Source organism: Neovison vison, chromosome 7 (genome assembly GCF_020171115.1).
Source record: "Neovison vison isolate M4711 chromosome 7, ASM_NN_V1, whole genome shotgun sequence".
NCBI lineage: Eukaryota > Metazoa > Chordata > Mammalia > Carnivora > Mustelidae > Neogale > Neogale vison.
The window spans coordinates 59838750-59851631 of NC_058097.1; the positions used below are offsets into that span (position 1 = coordinate 59838750).

General features: G+C 58.3%; 2 protein-coding genes across 2 annotated transcripts; both read left to right on the forward strand.

Annotated features, from left to right (window-relative positions):
• The first annotated feature begins 268 nt into the window (after positions 1–268).
• SBK3 (SH3 domain binding kinase family member 3) lies at positions 269–3652 on the forward strand. The gene is made up of 4 exons (XM_044260574.1): positions 269–313; positions 839–989; positions 1496–1698; positions 2963–3652. Exons 1-4 carry the CDS (start codon positions 269–271, stop codon positions 3650–3652), a joined length of 1089 nt encoding a protein of 362 aa, XP_044116509.1.
• A 1964-nt stretch (positions 3653–5616) lies between these two features.
• SBK2 (SH3 domain binding kinase family member 2) lies at positions 5617–10189 on the forward strand. Its single transcript, XM_044260575.1, has 4 exons — positions 5617–5685; positions 6722–6976; positions 8550–8752; positions 9048–10189. The coding sequence occupies exons 2-4, from the start codon at positions 6724–6726 to the stop codon at positions 9642–9644; spliced, it is 1053 nt and encodes a 350-aa protein (XP_044116510.1). The 5' UTR covers positions 5617–5685; positions 6722–6723; the 3' UTR covers positions 9645–10189.
• The last annotated feature ends 2693 nt before the right edge of the window (positions 10190–12882 follow it).

Below are 12882 nucleotides of genomic sequence, written 5' to 3' on the forward strand. Positions count from 1 at the left end.
AGGTTGGAGAGGGGTTGGAGGTGTGAGACAGAGCAGAGAGATCAGCAGGATAGTGCAGACGGACAAACAGAGACGGGGCTGTCCGGAGGCAGGAGTCCGGCAGAGGTCGGCGAAGAAATCCTCTGACTCGGACAGGCAGAGAGAGACTGAGGCTGACCCTTTCCAACGGGCTCTAGACCTCAGCTCTGTGGGGCACAGCGGGACGCAGGCAACCCAGACAAGGGGTACTGGCTCGGGCAAGGTCCAGCGGACGCCAGGGGTCTCTGAAATGGAGCTCAGGGAGCCCGAGAACCATGAGGATGGGGACCCAGAGGTGAGAGATGGAAAACAGGGAAAGAGAAAGAGAGAGAGGCAGAAAAGCAGAGTCAGAGATAGACACAAAGAAGGACATGGACAAACATAGAGGGATGGGAGAAACAGGGAAACAGAGAAACAGAGAGACCCAGAATAACACCAACCCAAGGACACAAAGCTAGACTCAGGCCGCCAGGGCAATGGACTTGGAAATAAAGAACGGGAAGCACAGGGAGAGGATGAAGAGAGAGACGGGTGCAGTGGAGGTTATGTGAGCTGAGCGTGAAGTCCCAGCGGGGGCTGGGGGCTTCTGGTGGTTCCCACAGATGGGCAGGGTCTCTGAGACAATCACCCTGACCCTGCCAGGACACAAAAACAGGTGGCCCAAGGCTGGTGAGTCACTGTGACTCATCCTTCTCCCTGGGGACAATGACCCCATTACACTGGCACCCCACCCCAGCCCTGGGCTGGACCTCCAGTTTCCCCCACCATTCTCAGGGGGCCCCAGACTCACCCCCTCCCCACCTCTGCTCCTCTCCAACAGGAGGACACAGCTACAGCCCTCCAAAGGCTCGTGGAGCTGACAGCCACCAGGGTGACCCCAGTGAGGAATCTACGTGTCCCGTACCGCCTCATCCGAGAGCTCGGCTCTGGCTCCTATGGCCGCGTACTCCTTGCCCGGCCTCGCCAAGGAGGTGAGTTTGGCCACCAAAGGGCAGACTCCAGCATGTCCCTAGAATAGGATTCTCAGAAGCCACTGAGACAAGGGGCATCCCCAGGAGATGACAGAAACCCTGGACGGGGGCGCTCAGAAAGTTAAGAGCTCTTTGATCTTCCAATAAACAGAGCTAGCCCAAGGAAGGCTGACTTGCCTGGGGCCACACAGCAAGGCAGGAGTGTGGTTATTGGAGCTCAGGTCACCATGTTCCCTACTTGACTCAAGAGAAACCTGAGGCTCAGAGAGGGTAAAGCAGTTGCATGAGGTCACACAGCCGAATAGGGAGTCCTCAGGGATGGTCATCTTTAACCCCTACTTCACACAAGGACAGACTGGAAGCTGAGAGATGTCAGACACTATTCCCTCCCATTCTTGTTTTATACATGAAACATCTGAGGTTCAGAGAGGTTAAGCACGTTGCCTAAGGCCCCACAGCAAGATCAGAGCTCTCTGAGTTCCCTTCTGCTCTCCTCTACCTGGCAGGACCTGCTGTGGCCCTGAAGGTCCTTCGTCGGGATTCGGTCTTGAGGACCACCTTCCTGAGAGAGTTCTGTGTGGGCCGCTGTGTCTCTTCACACCCAGGCTTACTGCAGACTCTGGCAGGACCCCTGCAAAGCCCCCGACACTTCGCCTTTGCCCAGGAGTACGCGCCATATGGGGACCTCAGCGGGATGCTAAAGGAACAGGTGAGGCAGGTGGGGACCAAAGGCCAGAACGGCTTATCCCATGTACAACTGTTCCTAACCCATTTCTAGCTCCAATCCTGACACCCAAATCAGGGCTCAACCTAGCCCTTCCCTAAGCCCTAGACACCCTCCTTATTTCTAACTCTCAGTGCAATCCCATGCCTAACCCTAACCTAATCCACCCAACCATCCCAACACAAGTTTGCATGGGCAGGGACTTGGGGTTGGGTTGGGAATGAGATTAGGGGTGAGATTTTAGTTAGCACCGGGATTGGGAGTGCGGGCATGCGTGGAGTTGTGTGGGTTGATTATAGATTGGTAATGGGTGTAGAAAGCATGGATGGGATGGTTGAGGATATGTATACAGAATGAGTTGGAGATCGGAGATGAGTAATGAAGTTCTTTCTGCTGAGGAGACCAGGTCAGGACTGAATTCATGAGATTCTGAGGGTACATGAGTTTGAAGATTAGGATGGAGCCAATTTTAGGAATAAATTTTGGATTTCAGACAGGGTTAGAGATAAGCAGAAGGAAAGAAAGAAGGGAGGGAGACAGATGAATGGGCAGAGAAATGGATGGATGGATACATGGATGGATGGATGGATGGATGGATGGATGGATGGAAAGACAAGTGGATGGATGAAAAGGTGGCTGGATTGATGGGTGGCAGATAAATGGAAGGAAGTAAGGAAGAACAAATGGATGGATTTTGGATAACAAATAATTCAATACTTTATTGGACTGCTGACTGGCTGGTAGAATGGAAGCTAAGCAGAAACACTGCTGTATAAACTTGAATGGATAAGTGGTTTGACGGATGGATTGATTTATCAATCCAATGAAGTAAACTGACTTCAGAGTGGTGTCTGAGTTAGAGAATTAAATTAGTAGGAATTCTACTAGTAGTAGAATCTAAATTAGTAGGAACTAAGATTGGAATTAAGTATGAGATTTCAGTTCCCATTGCAGATCTGGGAGATCAGGCTAGAGGAGACAGGATATGTAAGGAGGGGGTTTGAGTTACGGTTAGAAGAAAGCTTGGTGGAAGCTAAAACAGCTTCTGGTTCAGTCTGAGGTTCCGGTGATGACATACTGGGGGTTGGAATACAGAGGTTGTAACAAGGTGTGGCTGAGGATAATCTGGAGACGGTGTTGGGGGACACTAGAGGTAGCCACTGGTCTGAAGTTCTGAATTCTTGAACGTCAAGAAACCCAATAAAGAAGGAGCCAAGACACCCTGACCTTCATCTCTCCTTGACCCCAGGGCCTCCCAGAGCTGCTGGTGAAGCGGGTGATGGCCCAGCTGGCTGGAGCCCTGGACTTCCTCCATGGCCGGGGGCTCGTCCATGCGGATGTCAAACCAGACAACGTGCTGGTCTTTGACCCTGTCTGCAGCCGTGTGGCCCTAGGTGACTTGGGTCTGACCCGGCCCGAGGGCAGTCCAACCCCTGCCCCACCAGGGCCACTACCCTCTGCCCCACCCGAGCTCTGCCTCCTGCTGCCACCTGAGACCCTACCCCTGCGACCAGCTTTGGATTCCTGGGGCCTGGGGGTGCTTCTCTTCTGTACTGCCACTGCCTGCTTCCCTTGGGATGTGGCACTGGCCCCAGACCCCGAGTTTGAGACCTTTGCTGGCTGGATGACCACCAGGCCCCAACCCCCTCGGCCACCCCCGCCTTGGGACCAGTTTGCTCCCCCTGCTTTGGCATTGCTCCAGGGGCTCCTAGACCTGGATCCTGAAACTAGGAGCCCCCCACTGGTTGTCCTGGACTTCTTGGGGGACGACTGGGGGCTAGAGAGGAACAGAGAGGGACCTGGGGGCTTGGGGGGCATGTCTAGTGAAGATGGGGAGGAGGAGGAAGAGGGGGGAGCAAGCCTGGAGGAGTGGACAGATGAGGAGGAGGAGGAGGACAAAGATGGCAGGAGGATGGGGACAGATCGGGGAGCTCCCTGACCAGGTGACGGAGACAGGTGGTCAGAGCCTGGGCCAATGGCCCCTCCCCCAGCAACCCCCCCTTCCCTGGCCACCTGGATGACAGCTGCTCCCCGGAGGACGGAGATGGAACACAGTGCGTCTCTCCCTGCTGAGGGCTGGACTGGGAAGCACAATTCCCCTCTCAGCAGAGGACCTGGGAGTCCAAGAGTCAGCCCCTCCTCCCTCAGACTGGAGTCCAGGCCCCCAGCTGCCTCCTCTCTCAAGGACCCTTCCTCTTCCTTCTGTCCTGACTGTGCCTTTTTGAAGGAAGGCTCTGCTCCCCGTAGACACATTTCCGCATTGCTGGGACCTGCCGAGTGCCTCTCACAGAGCTCTGACAGGGCCACTTGTCCCCACTGCCACCTGGTTGACTCTTGCAATCTGTGGCATTATGTCTGAGTTCTCAAGATCCAGCACCATGGAAACCTCACCCTCCACCTCTTCCATTTCCCTCGACTCCGGGTGACACTGGGGCAGTCACTCATCCTGTCTGGACCTAAATCCTTGCACACACACATGCCCTGTCCTGCCATGGGCCCTCTGCGCATAGTGCATCCTCTCCCGAGAACTTTACTCACAGCTCAGTGCCTCCAAGCCCTCTCCAGCCTCGTTGGAACCTATACCCAGGTGACCTCTGTCTCCCATGGTTTTCGGCCTCACCTGTTGGGCTGTCCAGGGTGGTCTTGGTTTTCCTCCTTTCGACATCTTTTCATTTCTGCTCTTGCTGGAGGAGGGGTTCTGCTCCCCATTGTGCCAGCTCCCTACCGGCATGGAGCAGTGAGGTGTGGGGCTGTCCCAGCTTTGTGGGCTTCGGAGTCTGCACTGAGAGCCCCGGGCCCAGCTGGGACGTTTGCCCCTCCCGCCTGCAGCACGAGCCTGATGCCTGGGGCTTCCCACCTACGGGGCATCCCAGGCCCTTCCCAAGGCCCAGCTCAGGCTCCCCCTCCCAGGGAATCTGCCCTGTGTGCTTTCTAGACTCAAAAGAGTGGGTTCACCAAGTGCCGTGTGGTGTCCTGGTTCGGACCCGGGACAGAAGGCAGTTGGCGGAAGTGCTGCTGAGACCTGATCCAGAGTCTATGCAGGGTCTAGCCTGACTGATGACTCCTTTGTTTGGACAAATGTGCCCTGCCTGCGTGAGATACTAACCTGGCGGGGAGCTGGGGACGGCCTGGCCGTTCTCCGCAGAATCCTTCCAGCTGTTCTGGAAACTGAAAACTATTCTGAATTAAAGGTTTGTTTAAAAAAAATGAAGGGAGTTTCACAGTGGTAATCTTGCTGCAAACCAAGGAAAGGATGTGAATCCTGGGCCCCCAGCCCCTCCTCCATCAGGCCCAGGAGTGCCTACCTTGCCTCCCCCACCAACTCTGAAATCTGTAGATGCAGAATGAGGACCTCCCCCCACCCTCCCCTCCCAGTTGCTCCACCACCTGCTTCCCCTCAGCCCCAAGTCTGACATCATCTCTCACTGCATCGGTCTGGAATCTGGTTGTCTCATCCTTTCCCCAAACAGGACCCCAGTGTCCGACCCCCTGAACACCCCTCACGAAACACTTGTGTCTGACCTGTCACTGGGGTATTGGTGGGGCAGCTGGGTGGGGTCATGTCAGGGCCAAACTAGAGAAATGAGTTCATCCTCCACAGGGGCTTGGACTCCTGGTCTGAGGGAGGAGGGGACTGGGGGTCTGGACTCCTGGGTCTGAGGGAGGAGGGGCCTGGGGTCGGGACTCCTGGTCTGAGGGAGGAAGGGACTGGGGGCCTGGACTCCTTGGTGTGAGAGTGGAAGAGGCGCTGGGCCTGGGTCTGGGACAGATTTCTGGTGGCAGCCAGTTCTAGGAGTCAACACACGATGTCGCTCTGGCCCTAGTGGGGTAGAAGAGGCGGGTCTAGGGGCGGGGCTTACGACCCCCTAGGTGGGGGCGGGGTCTACTCCTGGGCAGGCCTCTGCTGGCATGGGATCTAGAGCTGGGCACTGACCACAGCGGGCAGCGAAGGGTCAGGCAAGCTTGGAGAAGGTGAGGTTTGGAGGCCGGAGCGCAGGTCAGGAGGAGGCAAGGGTTAAACAGCCTGAGGTGGGCAGCACCTGAGAGTGAAGCACACAGCTGACCCAAGTCCCGGGTTCCTGGGGGTCAGGGGCTGAACTTCGAGGCTCTAGAATGGTTAAGTGTTAGGGAAGCAGAGTCTGGGAGTCATAAGATGTGTGAGTTGTATAACGTTCCAGGAGAGGGGTGGGCTGGCGGTCCAGACTCCACGTCTGATGGAGAAGGGGCAGGGTGCCTGGACTCCTGAGTGTGAGGGAGGAGGGGCTGGGGGCCTGGACTCCTGGGTCAGAGGGAGGAGGGGCTGGGGGGTCTGGACTCCTGGGTCTGAGGGAGGAGGTGCTGGGGGCCTGGAGTCCTGGGTCTGCGGGAAGAGGGGCTGGGGGCCTGGACTCCTGGGTCTGAGGGAGGAGGGGCTGGAGGCCTGGACTCCTGGGTCTGAGGGAGGAGGAGGGGTTGGGGGTGTAAGAGTTGGACCCCAGGCGTCTCAAGGACTTGGTGCTCCCAAGTGCTTGCTCCCACCCAGGTTCCAGCCGTCCTCCAAGGCCCTGGTGTGCATGGCTGCCCTCTCCAGCCTCTGGAGGGAGATAGCACCTGTTTGCTCTTAGGAGAAAGAGGCTACTCATCCACCCCCAGGGCCCAAGTCTGTTTGCTTTGGAAACAAGGTGGGGGGGTGTCTCAAGTTATCTGGTTCATCTTTCACCCTTGGGCCATTGGGTGGCGCCAGGATGTGGGGGCAGGGGTGAGAGCCATCTGCGACCTGAGGCTTGACCTTACCCTGACCAGCAACTGGTCTCCCCACTCCTCAGATGCTCCAGTGAAGAGGGAGACTGAGTCACAATGAAAAGTGTCATTGAGCCCTTAGCCCCTTCTTCCCTCAGACCCAGGAGTCCAGAGCCCCCGCTCCCTCCTCCCTCAGATCCAGGAGTCCAGACCTCCAGCCCCCTCCTTCCTCAGACCCATGTCTAGCGGGACCTGGGCCCTGGGTCACTGTCTCTGCTCTGCCCTACAGAGATGCCCGGCAAACAGTCAGATGAGGAACAGGTGGAGGCAGGGGCTGCCGAAAATGTAGCTGAGGAGGACCTAGGGGGCCTCACGGCAGAGGAGCTCCGGCAGGGCCAGGAGGCAGCCCTGGAGCTAGAGGACATGATGGCGCTAAGTGCGCAAACCCTGGTCCGGGCGGAGGTGGACGAGCTTTACCAGCAAGTGCGTTCCCTGGGCCAGGGCCGCTTTGGCCGGGTCCTGCTGGTCACCCATCGTCAGAAAGGTACCAGGGCCTGGAGACAGATGCAGGAGGGTCAGGGGGTGGTTGAATGGGTCACGACAGGTGCCAGCTGAGGCTGGGAGTGTCAGCAGGAATCGAGTGTTGCCTCTGCTCCCCCCACAAGGCTGTGCGTTCTTGGGACTCTCCCCTGCCTTCTCTGAGCCTCAGCTCCTCCTTCGAGAATGTGGGTGACTGAGCATGTGTCAATGGCTGTAGAGCCTGAGAGAAAGGGGAGCAGACAGAGCCCTCCCTGTGGTCATCCCCTGGGGGCTGGCTTCATCTGGAACTTTCTGGCCAGGCATGCACACATCCTCTGTTGGTCCCCTGAGCCAGGCACAGTGTGGATGGAACTCAGAGTCAGCATTGACGCAGGGCACGCCTAGCAAGGCTGCCCAGGGACTCGGCCCTCAGTGCTCAGTGCTTGGAACCCAGAGCTGAGTCCGCGAGGCCTGCCGCCACGGCGGAGCTCCAGCCTGCACAGGGGGAGGGTTTTGCAAGTGCACCCTGCCAGCTGGCGCCGAGCTCTGCATGCTGGGGCTGGGGCAGGGGTGCTGGTTGGCCTCAAACAGCAGGAGTCCACCTTCTTGAGCTCTTGGGGGTGGAAGTCCCCAAGCAGGTGTATCCCTGTGTATCCACACCTGTATGTCTGCGTCCGGTTCCTCGTTCTTTAAGGACACTGGTCACAGTGGATTGGGGCCCACCCCAGGAACCGCGTTTTACCTCTTTCAAGACTATCTCCAGACAGGGCTCTGTTCTCCGAAAGGACTTCTGCGTGAGGACTTCTTTCACCTCTGGATTTGGGGACAGGGGTGCATAGTTCAGCCCACATCAGAGACTGATGCAAAGAGCAAGAGGTCCAGACATGGGCCCTCCTGGACTGTGGAGGCAGAGGCCTAACAGGGGGCCCAGGGGACCATGCTTCGTTGTACCTCCTGGATGCGGGCCCCTGAACTGGAGGGGTCTGGGGCCCAGCACTCACAGCCCCAAGAGACGGACGCCATCAGAATTGACAGTGGCACATGCCACCATGGCTGAGGTCCAGGGCGTTGCTGCATCCAGCCGGGGGACAGAAGGACAGTGGTCCGCATGTGAGGCAAGGAGGTGACCTCTGTCCATCACTCCTGGGCTCCTGGTGAGGGCAGCGGGTGACTCTGCAGGTGAAGAAGCCAGAGTTCCTGCCCTCAGGAGACCTACACTCTTGGGAACTGTTTGCATGAAGGTTCCTTCCCGGGATGGCGTCCCCAGGGCAGAGCATCCCTTCTGCATTCCCTGCGGCTTTGGGGCTCGGGTTTGCTGGAACCAGGAGCCAAACGAAGTCATCTGAAGTTCCGAGTGCAGTTTCCCGGGGCCCCCCATCTGTTCCAACACAGCAGAGCAGAAAATCACCAAATGCTGCATTACTGTTCTTATTAATTACCACGGACGGCGTTTTTGTGGCCACGCGGCGTGTAGGGTTGCATGGCAGGGAGGAGGTGGCAGTGGCGTTGGGGAGAGAGTCTGGGCTGGGGGGGCAAGGGGGTGGCCAGGGTGACCCTTGGCTCCTTCACTCCCTCCACTCCTGTCCCTGCTGCCCCAGGCACGACCCTGGCGTTGAAACAGCTCCCGAAGGCGTCCACTTCCCTCCGTGGCTTCCTGTATGAGTTCTGCGTGGGCCTCTCACTGGGCACGCACCCAGCCATAGTCACGGCCTACGGCATTGGCATTGAGTCATCCGACTCCTACAGCTTCCTGACAGAGCCCGTCCTGTATGGGGACCTCATCACCTTCATCCAGCCCAAGGTGGGTAAGTGGGCCCCTCCCTTGGCCCCTCTGGAGTTCACAGACCGCCACAGAACCAACACTGTACCCTAGCGAGACTTGCCCGCCCCGATGGGCTCAGCCCAGGCCTCGAGGGGTCATGTTAGACCTCCCCAGGGCTCACAGTCCCTTGCAGGGCACGCTGGGCCTCCCCATGGCAAGTCTGCTGGAGGTCCTTCATTGTCCTGGGCCCCCGGGGCTGAGGAGCGCCTGCATGGTCTCAGTCCCCGGCCAGCTGTCCGCAGGGGCAGGAGGCCCTGACACCCGTCCCCTGCAGGTGGGCCTCCCGCAGTCGGCAGTCCAGTGCTGTGCGGCCCAGCTGGCCTCGGCCCTGGAGCACATCCACTCCCGGGGCCTGGTGTACCGGGACATCAAGCCCGAGAACGTGCTGGTGTGTGACCCGGCCTGCCAGCGGGTCAAGCTCACCGACTTTGGCCACACGAGGCCGCGTGGGACTCTGCTGCGCCTGACTGGGCCGCCCATCCCTTACACGGCCCCTGAGCTCTGCTGCCCTCCGCCCCTGCCCGAGGGCCTGCCCATCCAGCCTGCCCTGGACGCCTGGGCACTGGGGGTCCTGCTGTTCTGCCTGCTCACTGGCTACTTCCCCTGGGACCAACCCCTGGTTGGGGCCGACCCCTTCTATGAGGACTTCCTCATCTGGCAGGCGTCTAGCCAGCCCGAGGACCGTCCTCAGCCCTGGTTTGGCCTGACACCTGTGGCCGACAGTCTCCTGTGGGGACTGCTGGACCCTCACCCCCGGAAGAGGAGCCCCGTGAGCTCCATCCGGGACTACCTGGGGCGTCCCTGGAGGCAGCAGCAGGAGGGGGAAGCTGAAGAGCTGGAGGAGGGGGATGGCGAGGAGGATGGAGAGTGAGGGGCAGCCCGAGCCCACCTTGCCTACGGAGATACAGGAACGGAACCGCGTGCCCATGTCCTGAGGTTGCCTCCACCTTCTTGTGCTGCCTTTTGGCTTCTCTTTTACCCGTTTCCCTCTTCCTTTCTTCCTTACCTCCCACATGACCATCCCTCCTATGGCCTAGGGGGCCCCTGAGACAGCTGCATGCCTGTCCCACCATCGCCGTTCCTCAGGGCTTTGGCACCTGCTTTCCCCCTGCCCGAAATCCTGTGGCTCCTTCCCTCGCCTCCCGCACACCCTGGGTGCTTCAGCTGCCCTGCTCAGTGAGGGCAGGCGATGTCGCCGCCCCTGTGTTCCCACCGCCTCCTTCTCCTCTGCTCCCTGCCCTCCGGGATGCTCATCCCCTTCCAGCTGTCCACTTAGGTCCATGTGGTTCTTCTGTGTGTCCTGCGCGGGGTCCCACCTGTCCTATGAGGTGCCCCATGGAGCTGGCGCAGTCCTGGCCCAACAGAAGGGCCTCAGAGATGTCTGCTCAATAAACGCACCTGTCTGGTTCTGTGTCACTGCCTCTGTGTCCCTGTCTTCCAGTCCTGTCTCTCCTCCTGGGCCGGGTCTCCCCCACTCCCCCAGCCCTGCATCTTCCGCCCACAGTCTGGGCTGGCCATCGCTCTCTTCTCAAACCTAGCTTCACCCGGCACTTTGGTCTCCACGATGCTGCTGGTCTGTCCCTGTGGGGAAGACCCGACAGCATGTTGTCAGGGAGAGACCCACAGAAGCCAAACATGGCCCCACGGTGTGGCCGTGCCTTGTGCCAGAGGCTGACGTGGATGCATGTCAGGACGGGGAAAGCCCGTCTCTGCGCGGGCCCACGTGTGAGCAGAGGCCTTGAGCATCAGAGCCACCACAGATGGGCACTGCGGCTGGACTGTGGTGGGGATTTCTGCAGAGGTGTGTGTCCATAAGCCTCTGGGCCCAAGGCTGTGCACAAGTCGTGGTGTGTGTGGGGGACACTGTGGGGTGTGACTGTCCTGGCCTGTGTGGGTGATGTGACTATGTGTTTGATGGGTCCGAGTGTTTGAGCCTGTGTGTGAGGGGACAGCACGGAAGTCTGCGTGTGCTTGGCCCTGCATGGGTGGACATCAGACCTGGGTTTTTGTGTCCACAAGACCTTGAGCAAGTGTGTGTGTAGCCGGAGGAGAAAAGTCACCCAGACACGGCTGCCAGTCACCAGCTGGGCCCCTCTTTCCTTCACACCTTCCCCCCACCCTCACCCCGGCCTCTTCTTGGCCACTGCCCTGTTTGCAAACACTCTGTCTTCCTCTCCTCGCCTTCTTTGGCCTCCCGCCCAGAGCAAGGTTACAACTCAGAGCTGGATCAAGTGTCACTCTCTCCCAGGCCCATACCACCCCCCCCAGGGCCCCTGCTGTGGCCTCCTAGGTGTTGCCTGGACTTGGGAGGGGGGTATTAACAGCGCCTGCGGAGTGACCCCAAAGACCCTTGAATCTAGTTTCAATAGAGAGGACTAGGGACACTGGCCCCTGTCCTGGGCAATCCAGGTGGGCTTCCTGGAGTAGGGGATACTGGAAAGAACAAGAAAGGGAGGTACATAGTGGGGGGGAGGGGGGGCAGGATCAGGACCTTCTGCCATCTTATCCATGAATGTGAAGTAGCACGAACCATCAGGCCAAGAATGTGTCCCAAAAAAGCTGGAGGCGGCTGGGGCAGGGTGGAGCTGGGAAGGGGGGAGTGCAGATGGGCAGGGGCAGGCAGGGGCAGGGGAGGCTGCAGAGGTGTTAATTGGTGGCAGCAGCTGAGGATTAACTGGGAGGTGATAATGACCCAGTGGGGGGCCCCAGGGCAGGGCGGGAGGATGAAAATTCCCTGAAGGCCTGAAGGGAGGGGGGGGGCAGTGCTAATTAAGTATTAGTTACTTAATTAAGTAAGGCTTAATCCTAATCATAATACTTAACACTGACAAAGCAGCATGCTCCTCCATCCTCCAGCTGCCCCCCTGGCAGAAACGTCAGCTCACCTGCTAGGACCCTCTTCAGTTCACGGGTCGGGGTGCATGGGTGGCTAAGGTAACACCTGAGCTCCCACCTGGGTCAGGAACAGGAGCAGAGCCCGGAGCCAAACCCAGAATGGGTCCTGCCCAGGGACCACGGTCTTCAACTTCAGGGTGTTCCGCTGCCATCAGTGGCCAAAGGGGTCCCACACAGAAGGCTGGGGTGCATGTGGCGGGCTGCATGATGGTATTGTGTACGTCTGAATGCGCAATGCGAGCGTGCATGGGGGGTTGTGAGGTGGCCGTCCCTCCCTGGGAGGACTCGTGCGTTGGGGCAGGTAAACCATCGGGATAGAAGAGGTGGGCTCAAGAGGCTTCCAGACCCACTGCCATGTGTTAGTGAGGACGTGGAGAGGCTAGAACCCCAGGGCAGTGCGGAGGGAGTGTAAAAATGGTGCAGCCATCGTGGGAGACAGGCCGGCCTTTGTCAGCTCATCAGACACAGAACCACCACGTGGCCCAGCAATTCCACTCTGAGGTTCGTGCCCATGAGCAACGGAAAGCATGCATCCACACAGATATTCTAGTACGTTACTCAAAAGCCAAACCATGGAGACAACCCAAGTGTCTGTCCACAGCTGAGCAAACACAAGGTGGTCCATCCAGACTCTGGACTAGTACCCCGCCATGGGAAGGAACGAAGCCCCAACCCATGCCACACCATGGGTGGACGTCACCAACGCCGTGAGAAGAGAGAGGTCAGCGGTGCAAGATGAGCCACTGCAGGACTCCATTCTGAAAATGCCCAGAACAGGCAGATGCGGGGGTGGATCTGTCGGGGGGAGACGGGGAATGACCAGTAAGGGGCACAGCTTTTCTTCTTCGGGGGGCGTGGTGGTGGACTCGTTCTAAAATTAGATTGTGGTGAGTGCTGCACAACTCTGGATATATTAAAAACCACCGAAAAGGATAAATTTCATGGCATGCAGATTTCATCTCAATGAGGCTAAAATACCACAAAAGAAGCATTTCCAAGGTTCTCATGCCTTAATCAGTTCCTTTCCTTCTCCAGCCCTCTGAATTCCCATCAGAGAGAAAAGAGAAAACGCTGCTCTCCTTCTCATAGCTCTGAGTCAATCACAAACCAGGGCCTTAAACACAGAACCTACTCCTTGCTCTGTCTTACAGAAAAGACCACTGAGGCCCCAATGGGGAGAAACCTACTTTCCAATGACCAGCAAGTCTAAAGAT

Coding starts and splice junctions, on each gene's coding strand:
- SBK3 (XM_044260574.1), top strand. CDS start 269: ATGGAGCTCAGGGAGCCCGAGAACCATGAGGATGGGGACCCAGAG. Junction 314..838: donor ATGAGGATGGGGACCCAGAG/GTGAGAGATGGA, acceptor CCTCTCCAACAG/GAGGACACAGCTACAGCCCT. Junction 1,699..2,962: donor GCGGGATGCTAAAGGAACAG/GTGAGGCAGGTG, acceptor CCTTGACCCCAG/GGCCTCCCAGAGCTGCTGGT.
- SBK2 (XM_044260575.1), top strand. CDS start 6,724: ATGCCCGGCAAACAGTCAGATGAGGAACAGGTGGAGGCAGGGGCTGCC. Junction 6,977..8,549: donor GGTCACCCATCGTCAGAAAG/GTACCAGGGCCT, acceptor CTGCTGCCCCAG/GCACGACCCTGGCGTTGAAA. Junction 8,753..9,047: donor TCACCTTCATCCAGCCCAAG/GTGGGTAAGTGG, acceptor CGTCCCCTGCAG/GTGGGCCTCCCGCAGTCGGC.